The sequence below is a fragment of the Saccostrea echinata genome, unplaced genomic scaffold (genome assembly GCF_033153115.1).
Source record: "Saccostrea echinata isolate AGI-Se365-2 ecotype Australia unplaced genomic scaffold, CSIRO_AGI_Sech_v1 ptg000009l, whole genome shotgun sequence".
Taxonomy (NCBI): domain Eukaryota; kingdom Metazoa; phylum Mollusca; class Bivalvia; order Ostreida; family Ostreidae; genus Saccostrea; species Saccostrea echinata.
Genome location: NW_026889758.1, coordinates 54,163,929 through 54,180,275, shown reverse-complemented (window position 1 = coordinate 54,180,275; position 16,347 = coordinate 54,163,929). Strand labels below are relative to the sequence as shown.

General features: G+C 32.2%; 1 protein-coding gene across 1 annotated transcript in view; it reads right to left on the bottom strand.

Annotated features, from left to right (window-relative positions):
- LOC133183123 (uncharacterized) overlaps positions 1-2,213 on the bottom strand; it is a 39,406-nt gene extending 37,193 nt beyond the window's left edge. The window contains exon 1 of the mRNA XM_061318088.1: positions 1,462-2,213. Within this exon, the coding sequence (XP_061174072.1) occupies positions 1,462-1,575 (114 nt within the window). The 5' untranslated portion in view covers positions 1,576-2,213. The remainder of the gene's footprint in view (positions 1-1,461) is intronic.
- Between the last annotated feature and the right edge of the window lie 14,134 nt (positions 2,214-16,347).

The following is a 16,347-nucleotide window of genomic DNA, read 5'->3' as shown; positions in this document are numbered from 1 at the left end:
AAATGCAAAGTTTTATGTTGCAATGTAGTTCCTCCTCTTTCATGGGTGATAAATATCTTTTAATTTCTCATAGATTTGTCTATAAAAGAAAAAATCAAGGGGGGCAAATAAGCATTTTGAAACATGCACCTGTGTTTTGCATGTTTAAATAAAACTGCCACCAAAGCAAATAAAATTCCAAACAAATTAATCAATTTGTCTCCAGGTTGGTTAACCTAATAATAACATGTTTCCACATAAATTCTTTTTTCTATGACAACAACGTTACCGAAAAGTATTGAAAGTGAAAACATAAGGGGTATTACAACAAGATTGATTAGTTCTTGAAGATTATCATGCAGGTATACCCAGGAAAAGGGGGGATATTTTGGCATCCCCCAGATAAAGCACATGCTGAAATAAGTGACTGTACAAGTTGTTGCTTAAATCTCACTCAATCATAAAATTAACTTCTTAATCCAATTTTTCACCCCAATACTGCATTAGGTAGCCTTTTATATGCCTATTGCAAAGTGCATGCATGACTCTGTGCATGGAATCAGCCTTTTAGCACTGTCATGGTGCAATATTTACCTTGCATGATTTAGAACACAATTTTTATCCTGTAAATTTTGGAGGCATAAAATTCATCATGCCCAAAAACACTGACAATGTATTATCATACCTTCCTCATTTAGCAGTTTAGTGCAAAATGTTTCTACTAAAAGTAAAATGTTTCTACTAAAAGTAAAATGTTTCTAATTATCAGGATTCATACTGTTCTCCAAATATTTGATGTTTTATTTTATTTCCATTGTCATTTATTGAAAATAGCACTGGTGACACTTATTCTCTTTCTAGAAGTGAACAGGCATTGCCTATATTCACGAGATGGCATGTCCAACTTCTCTAAAGCGAATACCTGCAGCGTGTAGCCGACTGTGCTTCCGTGTATCTCCACATAAGTCTTACTTTGAGTAATATTTCTCTACCATTTTGATTTGTCATTACCTCAGTTTATGCTTTGGTACTTTTAAAGTTTTTGAAAACTTATAACAAGTTTCGTTTCAGGTTGATCAAGCTGATGATGATGACCTCCAAGATATCATAGTATCGAAATGAGTACGGTCAAACTATATTTATTCCGAATAAAAAATGTCAATCCGAACACGCTTTCTTAATATTGGTCATAAATTTCTATCTATAAGCTGAAATCATCAATGTGTTATTTAATTTTCTTCTCTTTTAATTTAAAAAAAAATAAAATTTGTAAATGCATAAAAGAAAATTGAAAAAGACACACATTTAACTTTGCGCAAAACGCCTTATGGAATCATGACAAAGATACAACATTTGTTTCTCATTCTTTTTTCGCAAAATATTAATGTGTCTGTAAATTAATTATATAAAAACAACTAGATACACATAAAAGTAATAATTATTACATTTAAAGAGGGAGTGTATTATTTTTAAAAAGTATACCTCTTGCAGGCACCTTGCTCGACACCGTGCTTTAGCGATTGGTCCAACATCAATTGCTGAAGTCCAAATGGAAATCAAAAGCACGAAAGTCACAATCGTCAACAAATTATCCATTGTTTTTTACAGTAAAAATCTAATAAATCCAGCAATTCCAAACAATGTCACGAAGTTACTGACCCATTACGTGCGGAGGTACTCAGGGAAGTTATTTCCGTAAATATTGAACCCAGCAAATACTTTGTGCCCGCGCACTCATAGCGTAACTACTTTATAAGTGCCACTGGTTGTTGTTAAGGAATGTCGGAAACCTTATCTATATCAAATTTACATCGGAGATGAATTATTAAGAAAATCGGTGATAAAACACTCTCCTATTAATTACAACAAAAACGTGTGTAGAAAAACAGAAAGGTTGGGCCTCGATCTTCAACGATAATCTTCGATCACATGGCCTCTCCTTGTTAATCCCTAATTAATTGTAATATTCACTAAGGCTGCTAATATCCACAATTCAGAGACGTCTTAGGTGCCAAAAGTCACTTTTCTTAACACCTTGAGGGGTAGTTTTAACAGCTTTCACCATCTAACCCCAAGAACCTCTTACACGAACCCCAAATACATTAACTCCAACCGAAAGAAAAAAGAAAACATGTAGCGATGCTTTTTTGCTGATTCAAGTCCAAATGAGAAGAATTACACATAAAAATAAACATTAAACTATTTGATGAGATGAGGTTAGTTCGCTCCTTTGCTTCACGTGCATAAGAATTGAATGTTTCTCTTCCTCTGTTGACTATACGTACGTTTACTCGGAACAACTCAGACAGTAACGCGAATCCCTATACTCTGTATCTCTTCTTATCACTAGAACCCTACGTAGGCTTGCAAACAAATCACATCAGACATGCCATAGAATTCATCCACTCTACCGCTTCTAAAACCTACTGATATTCACTTTGATAAACTCCAGTTTGTGTTTTTTAGCCATTTTTATCAGAGACAATCTGGGTCAAATCGAGTTACTTAAATATAAAAGGAACTCATATTTAATGCATCTTCTAAGAAGAAGCAGAAAAGTTGTAATGGCAAGAAAAAACCCTTCTGTTCTTGAAATAAAACAGTATTGTTTCAAAAGTAATAGGAAATCTTAATTATATCACGAACAACAAATAAACAATCTTCATTAACTAAGTTATCAGAATTTGGGGGTCAGGTTTCTCAAAGGAAGACGATACGACAGGGTCTGAATAACATTCATTTCAAAACCCCTTGACCCCTGTTGTTCTTAGGTTAAAAACGCTTTGTTAATAAGCAGGGGTAATTGATGAATACTTTGCTTCATAATTCCAGCAGAATTGTTTATATACAATTCGCACGATCTGCTCGTACCAATTAACCCCCTCTGAGCGAAAGCATTCTTTTTGCACAACATAAACATGTAAATAAGAAAAGTGCGTATGCAACAGACTATACATCGTAGGCAATTTCCTGGTAACTGCCGTTTCTGGTTTAAATTTTTTTTAATGCAATGTCACATTTAACCTTGCGTGACGTCAACGCTATTCTATCGAACTCTCTGCTGAGACGTTCACTATGATTATTATTGTCACTGGACAAGAGAATCGGAGTCATAAAACGTCACTGATATTTTTCCTCTTAAATGTATTTGTCATTCTGTAAGTAAGACATATGTTTTTGTCTTGGTGGTCCGTTTCTAGAATGCGGCGGATTGTTTTTGCAGTTTCAATTACGCGAAAAGATCAGCGTTCTGCAATATTTTGTATAAAACTAATCTAGTATAGTGGGATTCATTTTCGATATTTTTCTGAAATGTAAGCAATGAACAAAAAGTCAATTGAACAATGTCTATTTAGAACTTTTTTGCAATCTGTTCTAAGAGATTTCCATTTTTCCTTTTGTCTTACTTTATTGTATTTTAGCAAATGATAAATCACAAAAAAGAAATATTTCAACACCATGAACATGAGATGTAAATAAAAACAATATTGGTGGTCACATTAGACTACGGTCTACTGTATCACCGTGATACTATCATGTGTTTCTCCCTCCTTCTAAAACTGTTACTCTGTAGCAAATACACAGGCAGCCTCAAACAAACAAATCGCCATTTTCTTTCAACGAATTTGCCAAAATGATTAAAAGCTTCAAGTTCTTTTCATGAATTACATTTTTTAAACAAATCAATTTTGATGGGATTTTTTCGATGGCTTACCAAATTATAACCACGCACTTTTATTCCAATAACCTTGACCTTATCCAATGACCCTTGATCGTTACTATGACAAACCCTTGGGTCGTAAGTAACCTATGTGTTCTTAGTGAGCATCTAACATTAAATTTAATTTCTTACTTTTTCCTCTTTCAAAGGTTGTAATTAATAAAAATTCAAAACTCATTTGGAACTCTGATTTCAAAAAATCTTAGTCAAGGGTTTTGGGATTTTATTGCTAAACTTATTTAACATTAAGTGCATCTTTTAATGTATACACATTAATGACTTTTACAGGCAGAGGAATAATTCATTTTTGTTCCCCGCTGTCACTGAAAGTGGGGGATATTATTTTGGTTCTGTCTGTCCGTTCGTCTTTCTATCTGTCTGTCTGTCATTCTATCTGGTTGTAAATCTTTCGTTTCCAGACGATATCTCAAGACGCCTTTAAGCCTTTGTAACGAAATTTTATACCACAACTGCCGAAAGATTTTGAGGTTTAAAAGTCTAAGGTCAAGGTCAGAAATTCATACACTTTTCTGTGTGTAACACTTTTGTTTCCAGACGATATCTTAAAAAAATCTTTTGGGATTTTGCAATGCAATTTTATGTAACAATTTTTATATCACAACTGCTAATGGCCTAAGAAAAACCCTACTGATTTTGAGGTCAAAAGGTCAAAGGTCAAGTCAGAAATTCACTGCAATGCAAATAACATTTTCCAGATGATGACATGTCTTTTTGAGCCTTCTTCAATAAAATTTAATATAACAACTCCCTCTGGCCTAAAGAAGTCCCCTACTGATTTTTAGGTCAAAAGGTCAAGATCATAAATCATACATTCTGTTTGTGTAAAACTTTTGTTTTCTTACTATATCTTAAAAAAGCCTTAGAGCTTTTGCAATGAAATTTTATATCACAACTCCCCATGGCCTTAAAAAGATCCATTTTGACGTCAAAAGGTCAAGGTCAGAAATATACTGCATACATAGTTTTCAGAAGATAGTTTTAGTTTTTCTGTAAGCTTTTGCAATGCAACTTTAGGTCATGAATTTCTTTAAATTAAAAAAGACTACTATATTGACTTTAAGGCAAAAAGCTGAAAGGTCAAGGGTGACCCTTTTTTCTTTCTCCGTCTGCATATTTTTTCCAGTTCTTTCCACCCCTTTCTTTTTTCCTTATGCGGGGGACACGAATTCTCTGAATTATAGCTTGTTTCCTTTAAAGATATCCTACTCCCATTGTGTCATCATTTTTGTACACCTTTATTGATCTGCAAGTCGTGCATCAAAAATATTTTTTCCCAAATTCCATTGATTTGCATACTTTCAAAAGAAAACCTGTAAAATCATAATCCCGATTAATTTTTTCTCTTTGCACGTTGGTCTTCTTTGACTCTGGGAATTCGACATCATTTAAGTGAACATTCTCTTGTTTCCTGGTTTTCTATCGATTCCACATCTAAAAGGTGTTAAAATTAAGTGTGCAACTAATCATGGCAATTGATATCTAATTCTTCGGTGCTCCACTGTGTCAATTTTGGATTGGCCTTAGGTTACGAAAACGTTTTAACGTTAAGAACCAAGGCCGTAGATTTCTGTAGACCATTGTGATGATTTGAAACTTGGGCTTTTAAATTGTCTTGATACTCAGATAAGTATTTTGCCGTACATCGTATATAGTTATTATACAGTGTATAAATACTTGGCATGACGGTGTTTTAATGTTGACGTGAATTTTAATCTAGATTCATCATAACGTAATTGTTAAGCAATCCGGATTATGAAAACGTGAGTTTTACAAAGTTGAAGACAAAAGTTAAAGTTAGAAACATCCATTGGGTTAATTACCTGAATTATGGACATTTTTTTTTCTATTGGTTACAAAATTTGTGTAAAAATAAACAAATAAAACTTTTTTTTGTGAATAAATCTTTTTTAAATTAAAAAAATAATGTTTTACGATTTCACTTAGTTTTCTTATATCTTCCTTGATTTTTGTAACTAGTAAACTTTTTATAAGAAGACTGCATTCTTCATAAAACCATTAAAAGATTCCCTGCATTTGTTCAGAATCACAGCAAAGCGAAAACTAGAAGCAGGAGAATGGACAGGCCAACGGAAAATGCACAACGTTCATGCACATGTATATTATTTAGAATAAATAATTTTCTTGATAGATATATGAACGTGGGACCTGTCTACTTTTCATTTACATTGTAATTCATTTTTTGACTATGTTTTTCTTACTTAAACATAACCTTTTGATTGAAATTAAATGATTTTTTTTTCTTTTTGAAAGGATTTAAAAACGAATTGAACAACGCAAAATACAATTTTATTTAATAAATTTCAGTCTCTTTTGAGGGCTGCTTGCATGTTTTGAGATATTTTCAATAAGAAAGGTATCTACACATGCAATATATATATATATATATATATATATATATATATATATATATATATATATATATATATATATATATATATATATATATATATATATGTATATATATACATGTACATACCGGTCTTGTAGAGTAGGCTTTCCCCTCTAAAATCTTTCCCACGGAAAACTGGTTCTAGAGTAGGATTTCCCCACGAAAATAGGCTCTAGAGTAGGATATCCCCTTCGGAAATCACACATCAGATTCAATTTTCCGGGGAAAATCCTACTCTGTGTAATAGTCATATAGAGTGCGATTTCCCCATAGCCAAGGGGGTGGGGGTGGGGCAACATATTGCTTCCCTTCTTCAAAATGGCGACCATATAAAGTACAAAAATAGACAATTTAAATCTCATTTTGCTCAGTAACCGTCCAACCAATTCTTTTGAAGCATTATCTTATTCTTTTGATCAGGTCAAACTGGTTTCTGAAAAAAAAATATTGGTTCAAAAGGGAATTTTATTTCAAATGATTTTTTTTCTCCGATTGTATTTCAAACTAAACGTTCATCATAATATTGATGTGTAAGTTCCTCTCCAAGATTCTGGTGTTTTATTTTTATTTCTATGGCAACGGCATCCAAAATAGCTGCCGTTGCCATAGAACTAAAAATGGCTCATTTATTTCTTTAAAAAAAAATTTGAAATTTTGCAAAACTTAAAACTTACAAAACAGAGTATTTTTTCTCTGCTTTCAAATCCAATATTACACCGCTGAAATAGAAGGGACATAAGCTCCGTCTTGCAAAAGCAGTGTTCCTTGTATCGTTTTGTTTCTTGTTTTGGCTTTTAAAATTGTTTTTCCCTTTGCAGAACTCGATTCAAATACTCACAAAATGGCATATGGAACCTATCAATAACATAATTTTTAGAATTTTCTGACACACTCTTTGTAAAAAAGATCGATCCATAAATGAAATACTAGGCCTTTATAGGGCACTAAAGGTGGCCTGATACAGTATGCAATTTAAAATTTGTGAACATGAGGTACCGCGACAAAGAAAGAGGGTGTTGACACATCGAGTCTTACAATTTTTTTGGTTACTCATTTGACAGATTCCTAAGAGTTAAAATTTTGGGTTGAGACTCGATAATTTGAGCTATATATTTTAAGATTTCATACTATATTCGACAATTCTTGGGTCGAAAACACTCAAATTTCCATTAAAAAATCAATTGACTTTCATATAAACATTTAGCCAAAATATTGTCGATATGATTTAAGCATTGAAAAAAAGAGGGGAAATTCTACTCTGAGAAAAAAAAAAGAGCGGGAAATCTGGCTATAGAGTGAGATTTCCCTCGAGGCAAATCCTATTCTAGAGTACAGCTTCCGGGGGGAAAGCTGGCTATGGGGGAAATCCCACTCTACAGCACCGGTACTCAAAACAAACTTAGAAAATGAACCATTGAACTTAGATAAAATAATCTCCATGGTACCTCAGGTATCAAACAATCTTTTGAAATAAAAATGATGTTTCCCTTTTGATTTGACCAAAAGGAAACACATGAAAAGAAATATTTTGGTACACTGACATTGCGATCTAGTGTTTGATGAGATTTTCCTTTGTCATTAGTTATAGGAGTCGGGTAAAAAAAACAAAAAAAAAAACAAAACGACGCATTTGCCCTATCACGATTCCATTAAATAATTCATTACTTGTGATGATGTGACAAAATAAATCCACCTATTGTTTACCATCCTTTATAGTAAAATGAAATAAATGAAAATCCTGCTGTGAAGCAGAAAATCTGAAATTAGAACTGACAGACTCTAATGAACACTAAATGAAAACTAGATGTCATAAAATCTTAACATATCATCTTCAAAATTCATAACGATGGATATAGATAAAGAATTTATCAGAAGTCCAGAGTTAATTATGAAAAACAGATAAAGATTGATCTAAGTTCATACGTTTGATATGGCATTGCAAGGAAATAAATCAAAATAATGTACAATAAATTCTTTGGGAAAAAAGATTATCCAAACAATTTACTGGGTCAAGAACATTTAATAGGTCTTGTGTATGTCTGTTACAATCCACCTGGACAGAAGCTGCCATTTGGAACCACCAGAGTAGCCATTAAAACGATGTGTTGACACATTTATAGTGATCATTAATGTCACGTGACGCTTAGGAATACAGCAGTTGAATTATGGGATACATCAGTGTGCAGTTTCTTTGCACCGTGAGGAGGATGGTTTTTGTCTTTAGTAAAGAAGATCAAAAACACGGTGTGAGATAACAGGGTCATCAATTTTAGTCATGTTTATTTGGTTTAACTTCTAAATCAAAACTGATTTTAAAGATTAGTGGCAATAATACGTAAGCTTGTTCAGATTTCAGTTCCGATTAAAATAACAATTAAGAAAAGGAGAAATACATCAAACGTATTTCATTTCCTGTCTTTTTTTTTTATCTTGAATGTTTACAAAGAAAGAATTTAACTTCAAGACAAGATACATTTGTTTTTTGTGTTTGTTTTTGTTTTTGTTTTTTAATAAATTAGTAGACTTGAGCAATGTTTAAAATTATATTTATTTAGACAATAAAGTTAAAGAAATATATTAATTAAACTTCCTATTCCAATTGTTATCTCAATTTTTTTTACCCGGCAAATAGTTCATCTATCTGTTAGAGGAGAAAACTCTGAATTAATTTATAAAAATCTATCTAATAGATATAGTAGAACGGGGGAAAAAACGCTTAAAAACTTTGATCCAAAATAAACCAGAAATGCATAAAAAGATCTTAAGAGTTATAATCAAAGTACTGAAACATTACTTCGCTATATCAGTAATATATCCGTATAACAATTTCGTTAAAGTAAGTAGGAATTCCCAATAAATACTTTTTTCTTCAAGTATGACTATCAAATATATTTTCGGAACGATTAAATACTAGAGTTTGGAGTTCAAAAGCTTTCAGATGATTTAAATTCAAATATAAAAACTCACAACAAATACCAGATCAATATTTTAAAGTTGAGATCTTTGGAAAATCGTTATAAAAGATGTAAATTTCATTATTTTTAACCTGTAGGGGACACACAATAAGTTCGTTATATCCGTAAATTCGCTATATCCGATTTCGTTATATCCGTAAATTTTTACAAAGAATTGTTAAAAATTTTGCCGGGGATTCGAAAAAACTTCATTATATCCGTACATTAGTTATATCCATGTTCGTACTAAACGAGTTTTACTGTAACTGTTTAAACTTCATAACTGTTGTAGATAATTATGGTTTTGATACTAACTTTAAAAAAAATGGAAATTTAAAATTAAATTTTAATAATTAACCAAAGTCTATTTCTATTTCTATACAATGACCTTGACATTTGATATAGGGTCATGGACATTACCTTTTTGAGTAAGGAGGTCACTTCCTTTTTGTGGCTTTAGAGATGTTAGGCTGGACAAAAAAAAAAATTAGTTCAGCTGCTACAGTACTACTAATTTTTTTCTTCTGAGATATGATCTTGTTGAACTTGGGTCGAGATAATACTACCTAAATAAGAATTACTGTTGAACTAACAATCGTTTGGAAATATATGTATCTAGATATTAGATATCTAAATATATTACATGTAGCTGCACGAATCTACGACTTAAGTCAACAGTCGACCTTGACCTTGAAGCAAGTCCAATATGTACAAGAACAACCATTTTCTGTCATTGAAGATGTGACCAGATTTTTTTTTTTTGGGGGGGGGGGGTCGTCAATAGTACTTTTCAGGCGTTGGAGCCAGAATTTTTCCGGGGGGTGCACATTTCAATTAATTTCAGTTTTAAAAAAATCCAACCCAGAAATTTGTTGACCACTGACAGGCAAAATTAAACAAAAAAAATCATATAAACTACTTTCTCAAACCTGAAAAACTTATTTCGTGTGTGACACTGTACGTGTGTGTGTGTATGTGGGGGGGGGGTGGTTAGGGGAGCCACTTTCCTAGCTCACCTTCTTAGGCTTCACATTAGTATGATTCTTCCTATCAACTTAAGAGGGGTCCCCATTTTCTAGAGGGGTCCATTTTTATTTTTACATGTAGGTCCTTGACTATGTACATTTAGTAACTCTGCAAATTCCCGGGGGGGGGGGGGGCAAACGGATCCCCGAACCCCCTCTCTAGATCTGTGCATGACTTTTGACCTTTAATATATGACTTGAATATTGAATTTACCTCGTATAACTTACCAATAGCAACCTAACATGTAAATTCTTCTTTGTGGCTTCCGAGATATGTACCAAAGCATCTCACAATGAGGGAAAAAATGGACATACAATTAAATAGCAATCACTATAAAGCTACGTAAATTGAAAAAAAACAAACAAACAAACAAAGCAAAATGGACACTGAACACAACTTTTGTTAATCGACAATAGCATGCAGATCTATAGATTTTAGCCAGAATTCGAAAGAACATTAAGCCAGTAATTAGAATATAAAGTAAAAGCAAAATCATTTGTTTTAGAAAATTTAATATTAAGTGCGATTGAGTCATTAGAAATCGGATCACTAATGTGCTCTTTAAACATTCAATAGGGTGGCATTGTTGAACAAAGCAAAGAGGAATTACTGCTACAAAGAATTGACGTCATACCTGATTTCCAAACGAAAGCAAATTACGACCGAGCACTTTGTGACTCAGCTTAGGCAAAGTTAATTTCAAACTTTCAAAAGAAAAGTAATTTATGGAATATCTTATAAAAAAAATTGAGAATTAAATTAATTAAGTGTACAGAAAAAAAATCGGTGAAATGTACTTATCCTCGAAAAATAAGTTTGTTGTTTTTATCAAAATGAAGGAATGTTGTAGTAAAGAAACAGTTTCTTTCAGTGTAGAAACAAAGGCTTCGTTCTGTGTTATGTGACATAACCTTGTGCAGGTCTGCGGTCAGGCTACTTCCATCTCTACCCCACCCTTCCCTCTTTAAAAAGTAAAACTATGAAGAATTACACGTAAAATTTTTGGTTTTTTTTTCCATATTAAATGGATATAAATTTCGATCAGAAATTAATACTAAATTCTTAATCTGGTTACTAAATTCCAGCACCATAACAAATTGATGACAGTGTGATCATTAACACCTGTACTCTCTGTTCAAAACATGTTCTGTAAACTTGGGAAGTATTGTTGTAAATTATCATTTTTTAGCCAACCTTTTTATCAATTTCTCAGGAACTAATTAATTAATTATTTTCCTTCGCGTCAGGTGTGTGTTTTTTCCGGTGCTTTAGAACCATCCCCAATTTTTTATCTGATAACCTCGCCATCTTATGATGAGGGTTTCCTCCTATTTGAAGTAAAACAGAATTCCTGTATATATCTATACTGTGTAGATATACTGTACATATATCTATACTGTGTAGATATACTGTAACGACCCTAACTTCAAAAGCGGTCAAACGGATTTGCTTGCACTAATTTCCATGTACATATATATGTTTATATTATTTACTATTAATAGAAGGTTGTACATGTAATGAATGAAACATATATAATTAGCAATAATGCATACATTCACAATGGTTAAAAAAAAAGATTTAATTTGATTGAAAAGATAAAATTCCACCGTTTTCACTTACACAAATATGTTGAAGAAGAAAATAATTTTATAATTTTGGAAGAATTTTATTTATTCAGATAAATTATTTTGTTCATGTCATTTGCATTTTTTCACTAAAAAAGATGCTGTCTTAAGACAGAAATACGTACTAGTATGTGATTGCCTCTATAATGCTACTCTTCTTCGTATCTGGGTGACTAGTGGCCACAATAGTAATTCTATAACTTACATGTATCAAATTGAGCAAAAAATACTCCGGTGAGCAGATGGACCACAGGCCTTCCGTGTTATTATTTTATTTAATAAATTTATTACCAGCCTGAAATTAAATAATCAAATAAGGTATAAATTATGTTAATAAAGGATTTTGGAAAGAAGTTTCTGCGTTTTTCTTAAAGCTTTTAAAATTTTCAGTCCCATTTGGTCTCCTGGATGAAAATAAAAATTAAAAAAACCTAACTGCAGGACACAACTATATCACCGAAGCTATGATGAGCAGGTTTTCTTAGAAAAACATCGTTTTTCGACATCCATTTGGTCCCTAGGTTGAAGGAAAATTATTTCGCACCAAAAGAACATTACCAATCATATTCCAAAAGATGATTAAGCTACAGTTTAAAAAAACGTAAGAGGAATTATGGGAACTTGGTTTTTGTACACAAACTTTTTTCGACCTCTTAACACCCCCCCCCCTTTCCAGGTGAAAATGATAATTCCGAAAGCTTTATATCAACAGTACACCAGTAATCATATTCCTAAAGATGATTTGGCTAGTACTCTTGTTATTTTTGCCCTTTCACACTTGCAAACAATTTTGCCCAATTTTAATTTTGCCCAGACACAGTTGTGTTGAAGAGATAATGTTGTGTTTTGTGATCTGGCCTTTTTTCCCTTAAAAATTCACCCACTTGCAACGAGGGTGAAAGGGGCGAAAATAAAACGGGGGTGAAAATTTTCCTATTAACAGGATTAAAATGAAGTTTAATTAAAATTTTACAAAAGGATTAGAATGAAATCTCTGAATCCTCAATGCATGTCTGCAGGACACTACCAATCATATTGCTACGATTGCCAATCATATTAGGATAAATTGGCTACTGCTTGAAATATGAGGGATTCGAGGAAGAAGACAGTTTGGCAGACGGATGGACCAAGATAACAACAATATACCCAATATTTCCTTACGAAGTGTGGGTATGATATTATTTGGATTTAATGTATGCTTTCTACATATTTGTCTGAGGTGAGTCTAAAGTTGATATTTTAGGTATTTAAAGGATTAACTTTAAAAAACGTTTCGACAAGCTTATTTCTTTGATGAAATTCAAATCAAAGTTTTAATTTTACAGAATTTTGCTTTCATCAATATGATCTTTAAGAATAAGATAAAAAAGATTTTTTTAAAAGATAATCGTAATTCATATATAGGGTTCGAAATATAGGTTGCATAAAAGTTGAATTATATTGTAATTTTGAGATTAATATCTTTGAAAAAACTTTCTAAAAGAAAATTCGAGTATGTTGTTGTTATCCTGGTTCGTCCGACTGTCAATTTTTATCCTCTCAATCTCAATCATCTTACATTTTAAAAGCAGTAACCAAATCATCTTTTGGAACATGATTGGCGGTGTTCTGTAAATGTGCGATAAGGTTTCAGGGATTTCATGTTCATACCTGAAGTCGAAAACGACGTTTATATACAAGCTTGGTTCCAAGAACTCCTCTTACATTTTTAAAAGTAGTAGCCAAATCATTATACGATTGGTAGAGTCCCGTAGATGTACGGTAAGGTTTCGGAATTTTCTCTTTTTTTTTATCTTGGCAATTGGGGGTCAAAAAACGACGTTTCTTTACAAAAACATAGTTCCTAGATCGAATTCCTCTTACATTTTACGTTTTCCTAGAAACCCTAGTTCCCAGAACTCCATAATTAAACTTCTGTAACATTTTAAGCAGTAGCTAAATTAATCATATATTTGATTTTGATTGGTGGTGTACTGTATAGGTTTGCAATAAGGTTTTGGAATGTTCATTTTCGTCTTGGGGACGATGTTTATGAAAATTTTAGAATAATACTATGGCCCCTGGTCACCCAGATATGAAGGGGAAGATTATTAAAAGGTAACTCATACATGAGGACAGTACTGTCTAAGACAACATCTATAGTTATGGCCTTGTACGCGTATCGAGCAATTTCAATTAAATAAATTAAAGTGGCAAATTATAATTGCAGTTTTTTTATATATCATAAGAATTAGGTGTTTTTTTTTATTCATGATCAGAAGCAGTACCATCTAATTTGAATGTGCACCTGTAATTAGTATTTCAGTACACCAATAATTGAAATATTTAAATTATAATGTTTACAAAACTAAGATTATCAATATTTTTAGCTTATTTGTCAAAATTTAGAAATTTAGAAAATTTAGTAGATCGAACGGAGAACCAAAAAAGTGAACGCAGAGGAGACCAAATGGCGAACGAGCAAACGCAGGAAGAGGTACAGAACTTTTAAACAACCACAAACCATGGTATTTATCCATAGACTCAATTGTGTAAAGAGTAAAATACTACTCCACGCCAACATTCGTGAAAAGAATTTAAAAAAATCTTTAATTTGGTTGTTATCGAAATTAATGATTAGTCTTTTGAAAGCTTCTTATTCATTTAATTATTTTTGTTTATTTATTCTTAGACATCGAATGAAGGGAAAAAAAACTCACCTGAATCTTTATTTGAATTTGGATTAATTGTGTAGAATTGTTGACATAAGTAGCGGTAAAACTTTAATAAGCAGGCATATATTAGAAAAATATCTATGTTGTCTCAATAAATGCAGTTCTTTGTTTCAAAATCTCTCCTTGGTAAACGAAATTTATACATGAGTTGAGCGGAATTTAAATCTAGGAAGCGAATCTAATGGTAAGAATTACACTATCATTTTTAAGTTAAAAAAAATACAATTTTTCCGATTCTTGCATATTTGTCCTTAACTGGACTCTGAGGAATATGTGTAAGACATTATGCATTCTGCATGAGAACAATACTTAGATAAAAATTGTATTATAATAACTTTAATTTTTTTTGGTTATAGGATCTAGCACTCAGGGTATCGCTCAGAAATTTAATTCTTTCTCGGTTTTCCTTCTTTTTCTCTTGAAGGAGGGAGGGAATGGAGGGGGTCATATTGATTGGTTTGTGAGTCTACTTCGTTTTTATTACCACAGTGACCTTGTATATTCAAAACGTTCCATCTTTTGCTGTTTTATAATTGCATCTATCACATTAGCAAAACATTAGACAGTAAATTTAACGGTTGCCGAGCAATAGTTGGCGCACTTTCCATTGTATATTGCGCTTTATTTATTTTACTGGTGTTAAATCTTCGTTAAAGATCTCGGATACACACATATAAAACTTGCTTGCATTACATAAACTTCTTCATGTCAAATAATTAACAAGATGTCTGTGTTTCTTAACAACCGTCTTTGGTCGATGTTCGCGAAGTGAATCACCTTTGATGGGGGCGACGCGTCGATATTTTTTTGGTGGGAATAAAAAGAAAATACATTCCTTAAAGATCCCCTTTATGTCCAATTAATTGAAATTATTGCGCGAGATCGGCATGTCTCCCTGGCATTTAGTACCCTCACCCCGGATGTGTCCCGAGGCAAACGTTTGAAGCCTATTTTTTAGTACCTCCCATCTACAAATCTTGCAAAACAAGATGGAATCTTTTGATGTATACTTCGAGTAGTATTCTCTTTATCCATTTATCCCTATACTGAAATATTGGTTTTCGTAAGGATAATATATAAAAATAATGTTTTACATCTTTTCATTAACAAAATTATCAGAGATAGTTTTAGGATAATTAATTTTCATTTTTGTTATGTATATTTTTTTTAAATTGTGTTTCACTTTTAGAAGGAAAATCTTAATATTGAATTCTATAACGTTTATGATGGTGTAACACCATGAAGTTTCATTTTCTGTTTAACCTGTTTCTTTATTGGCTCATAATTCTTAATCACATGTATGGGGATTACTTTAATTACACGTTATGATGCAAACTGCAAAATGCCATTGCTGATAAGATATTTGTAAAGACTGCATTTACAATACATGTAGTTATTCACGATGCCAATTGCAGAGAGAAAATAATAAGAGGCATTATAAAATGGAGATCATACTCAGTATACTTAAATATAAAAAGATTCCTATTTAACAACATATGGGTGTTGAAAAGAAAAATAAATTCAAAGTTATTGACAATCAATAAATCTTCAAGTCGTTTTTTATCATATGTTCAATGTATATAGCCCATTCGACGTTCAATAAACTTTAACACTTAAATTTGTCAAAACAGAATTAAAATATCCACTCGTTCTTAAAAGTGCATCTACCTAGTGAGTGGGCCAGGTAGAGAGATTTAATACTTTTCGTATTGTGAAAAGTAAAATCAACTTGGTCTTTAATGCCTTGGATTTAACAGGTTGGTGTTCCGATTCAGAGAAACAAAGCATAGAAGTCCACTACAGAAACACAGAAACGTTCACACAAGTAAGAAATTAAATATTTTTAACTTGAAGGATTCGTCGAGTCGAGCAAATGCAAATCGCTCATAAATATTAT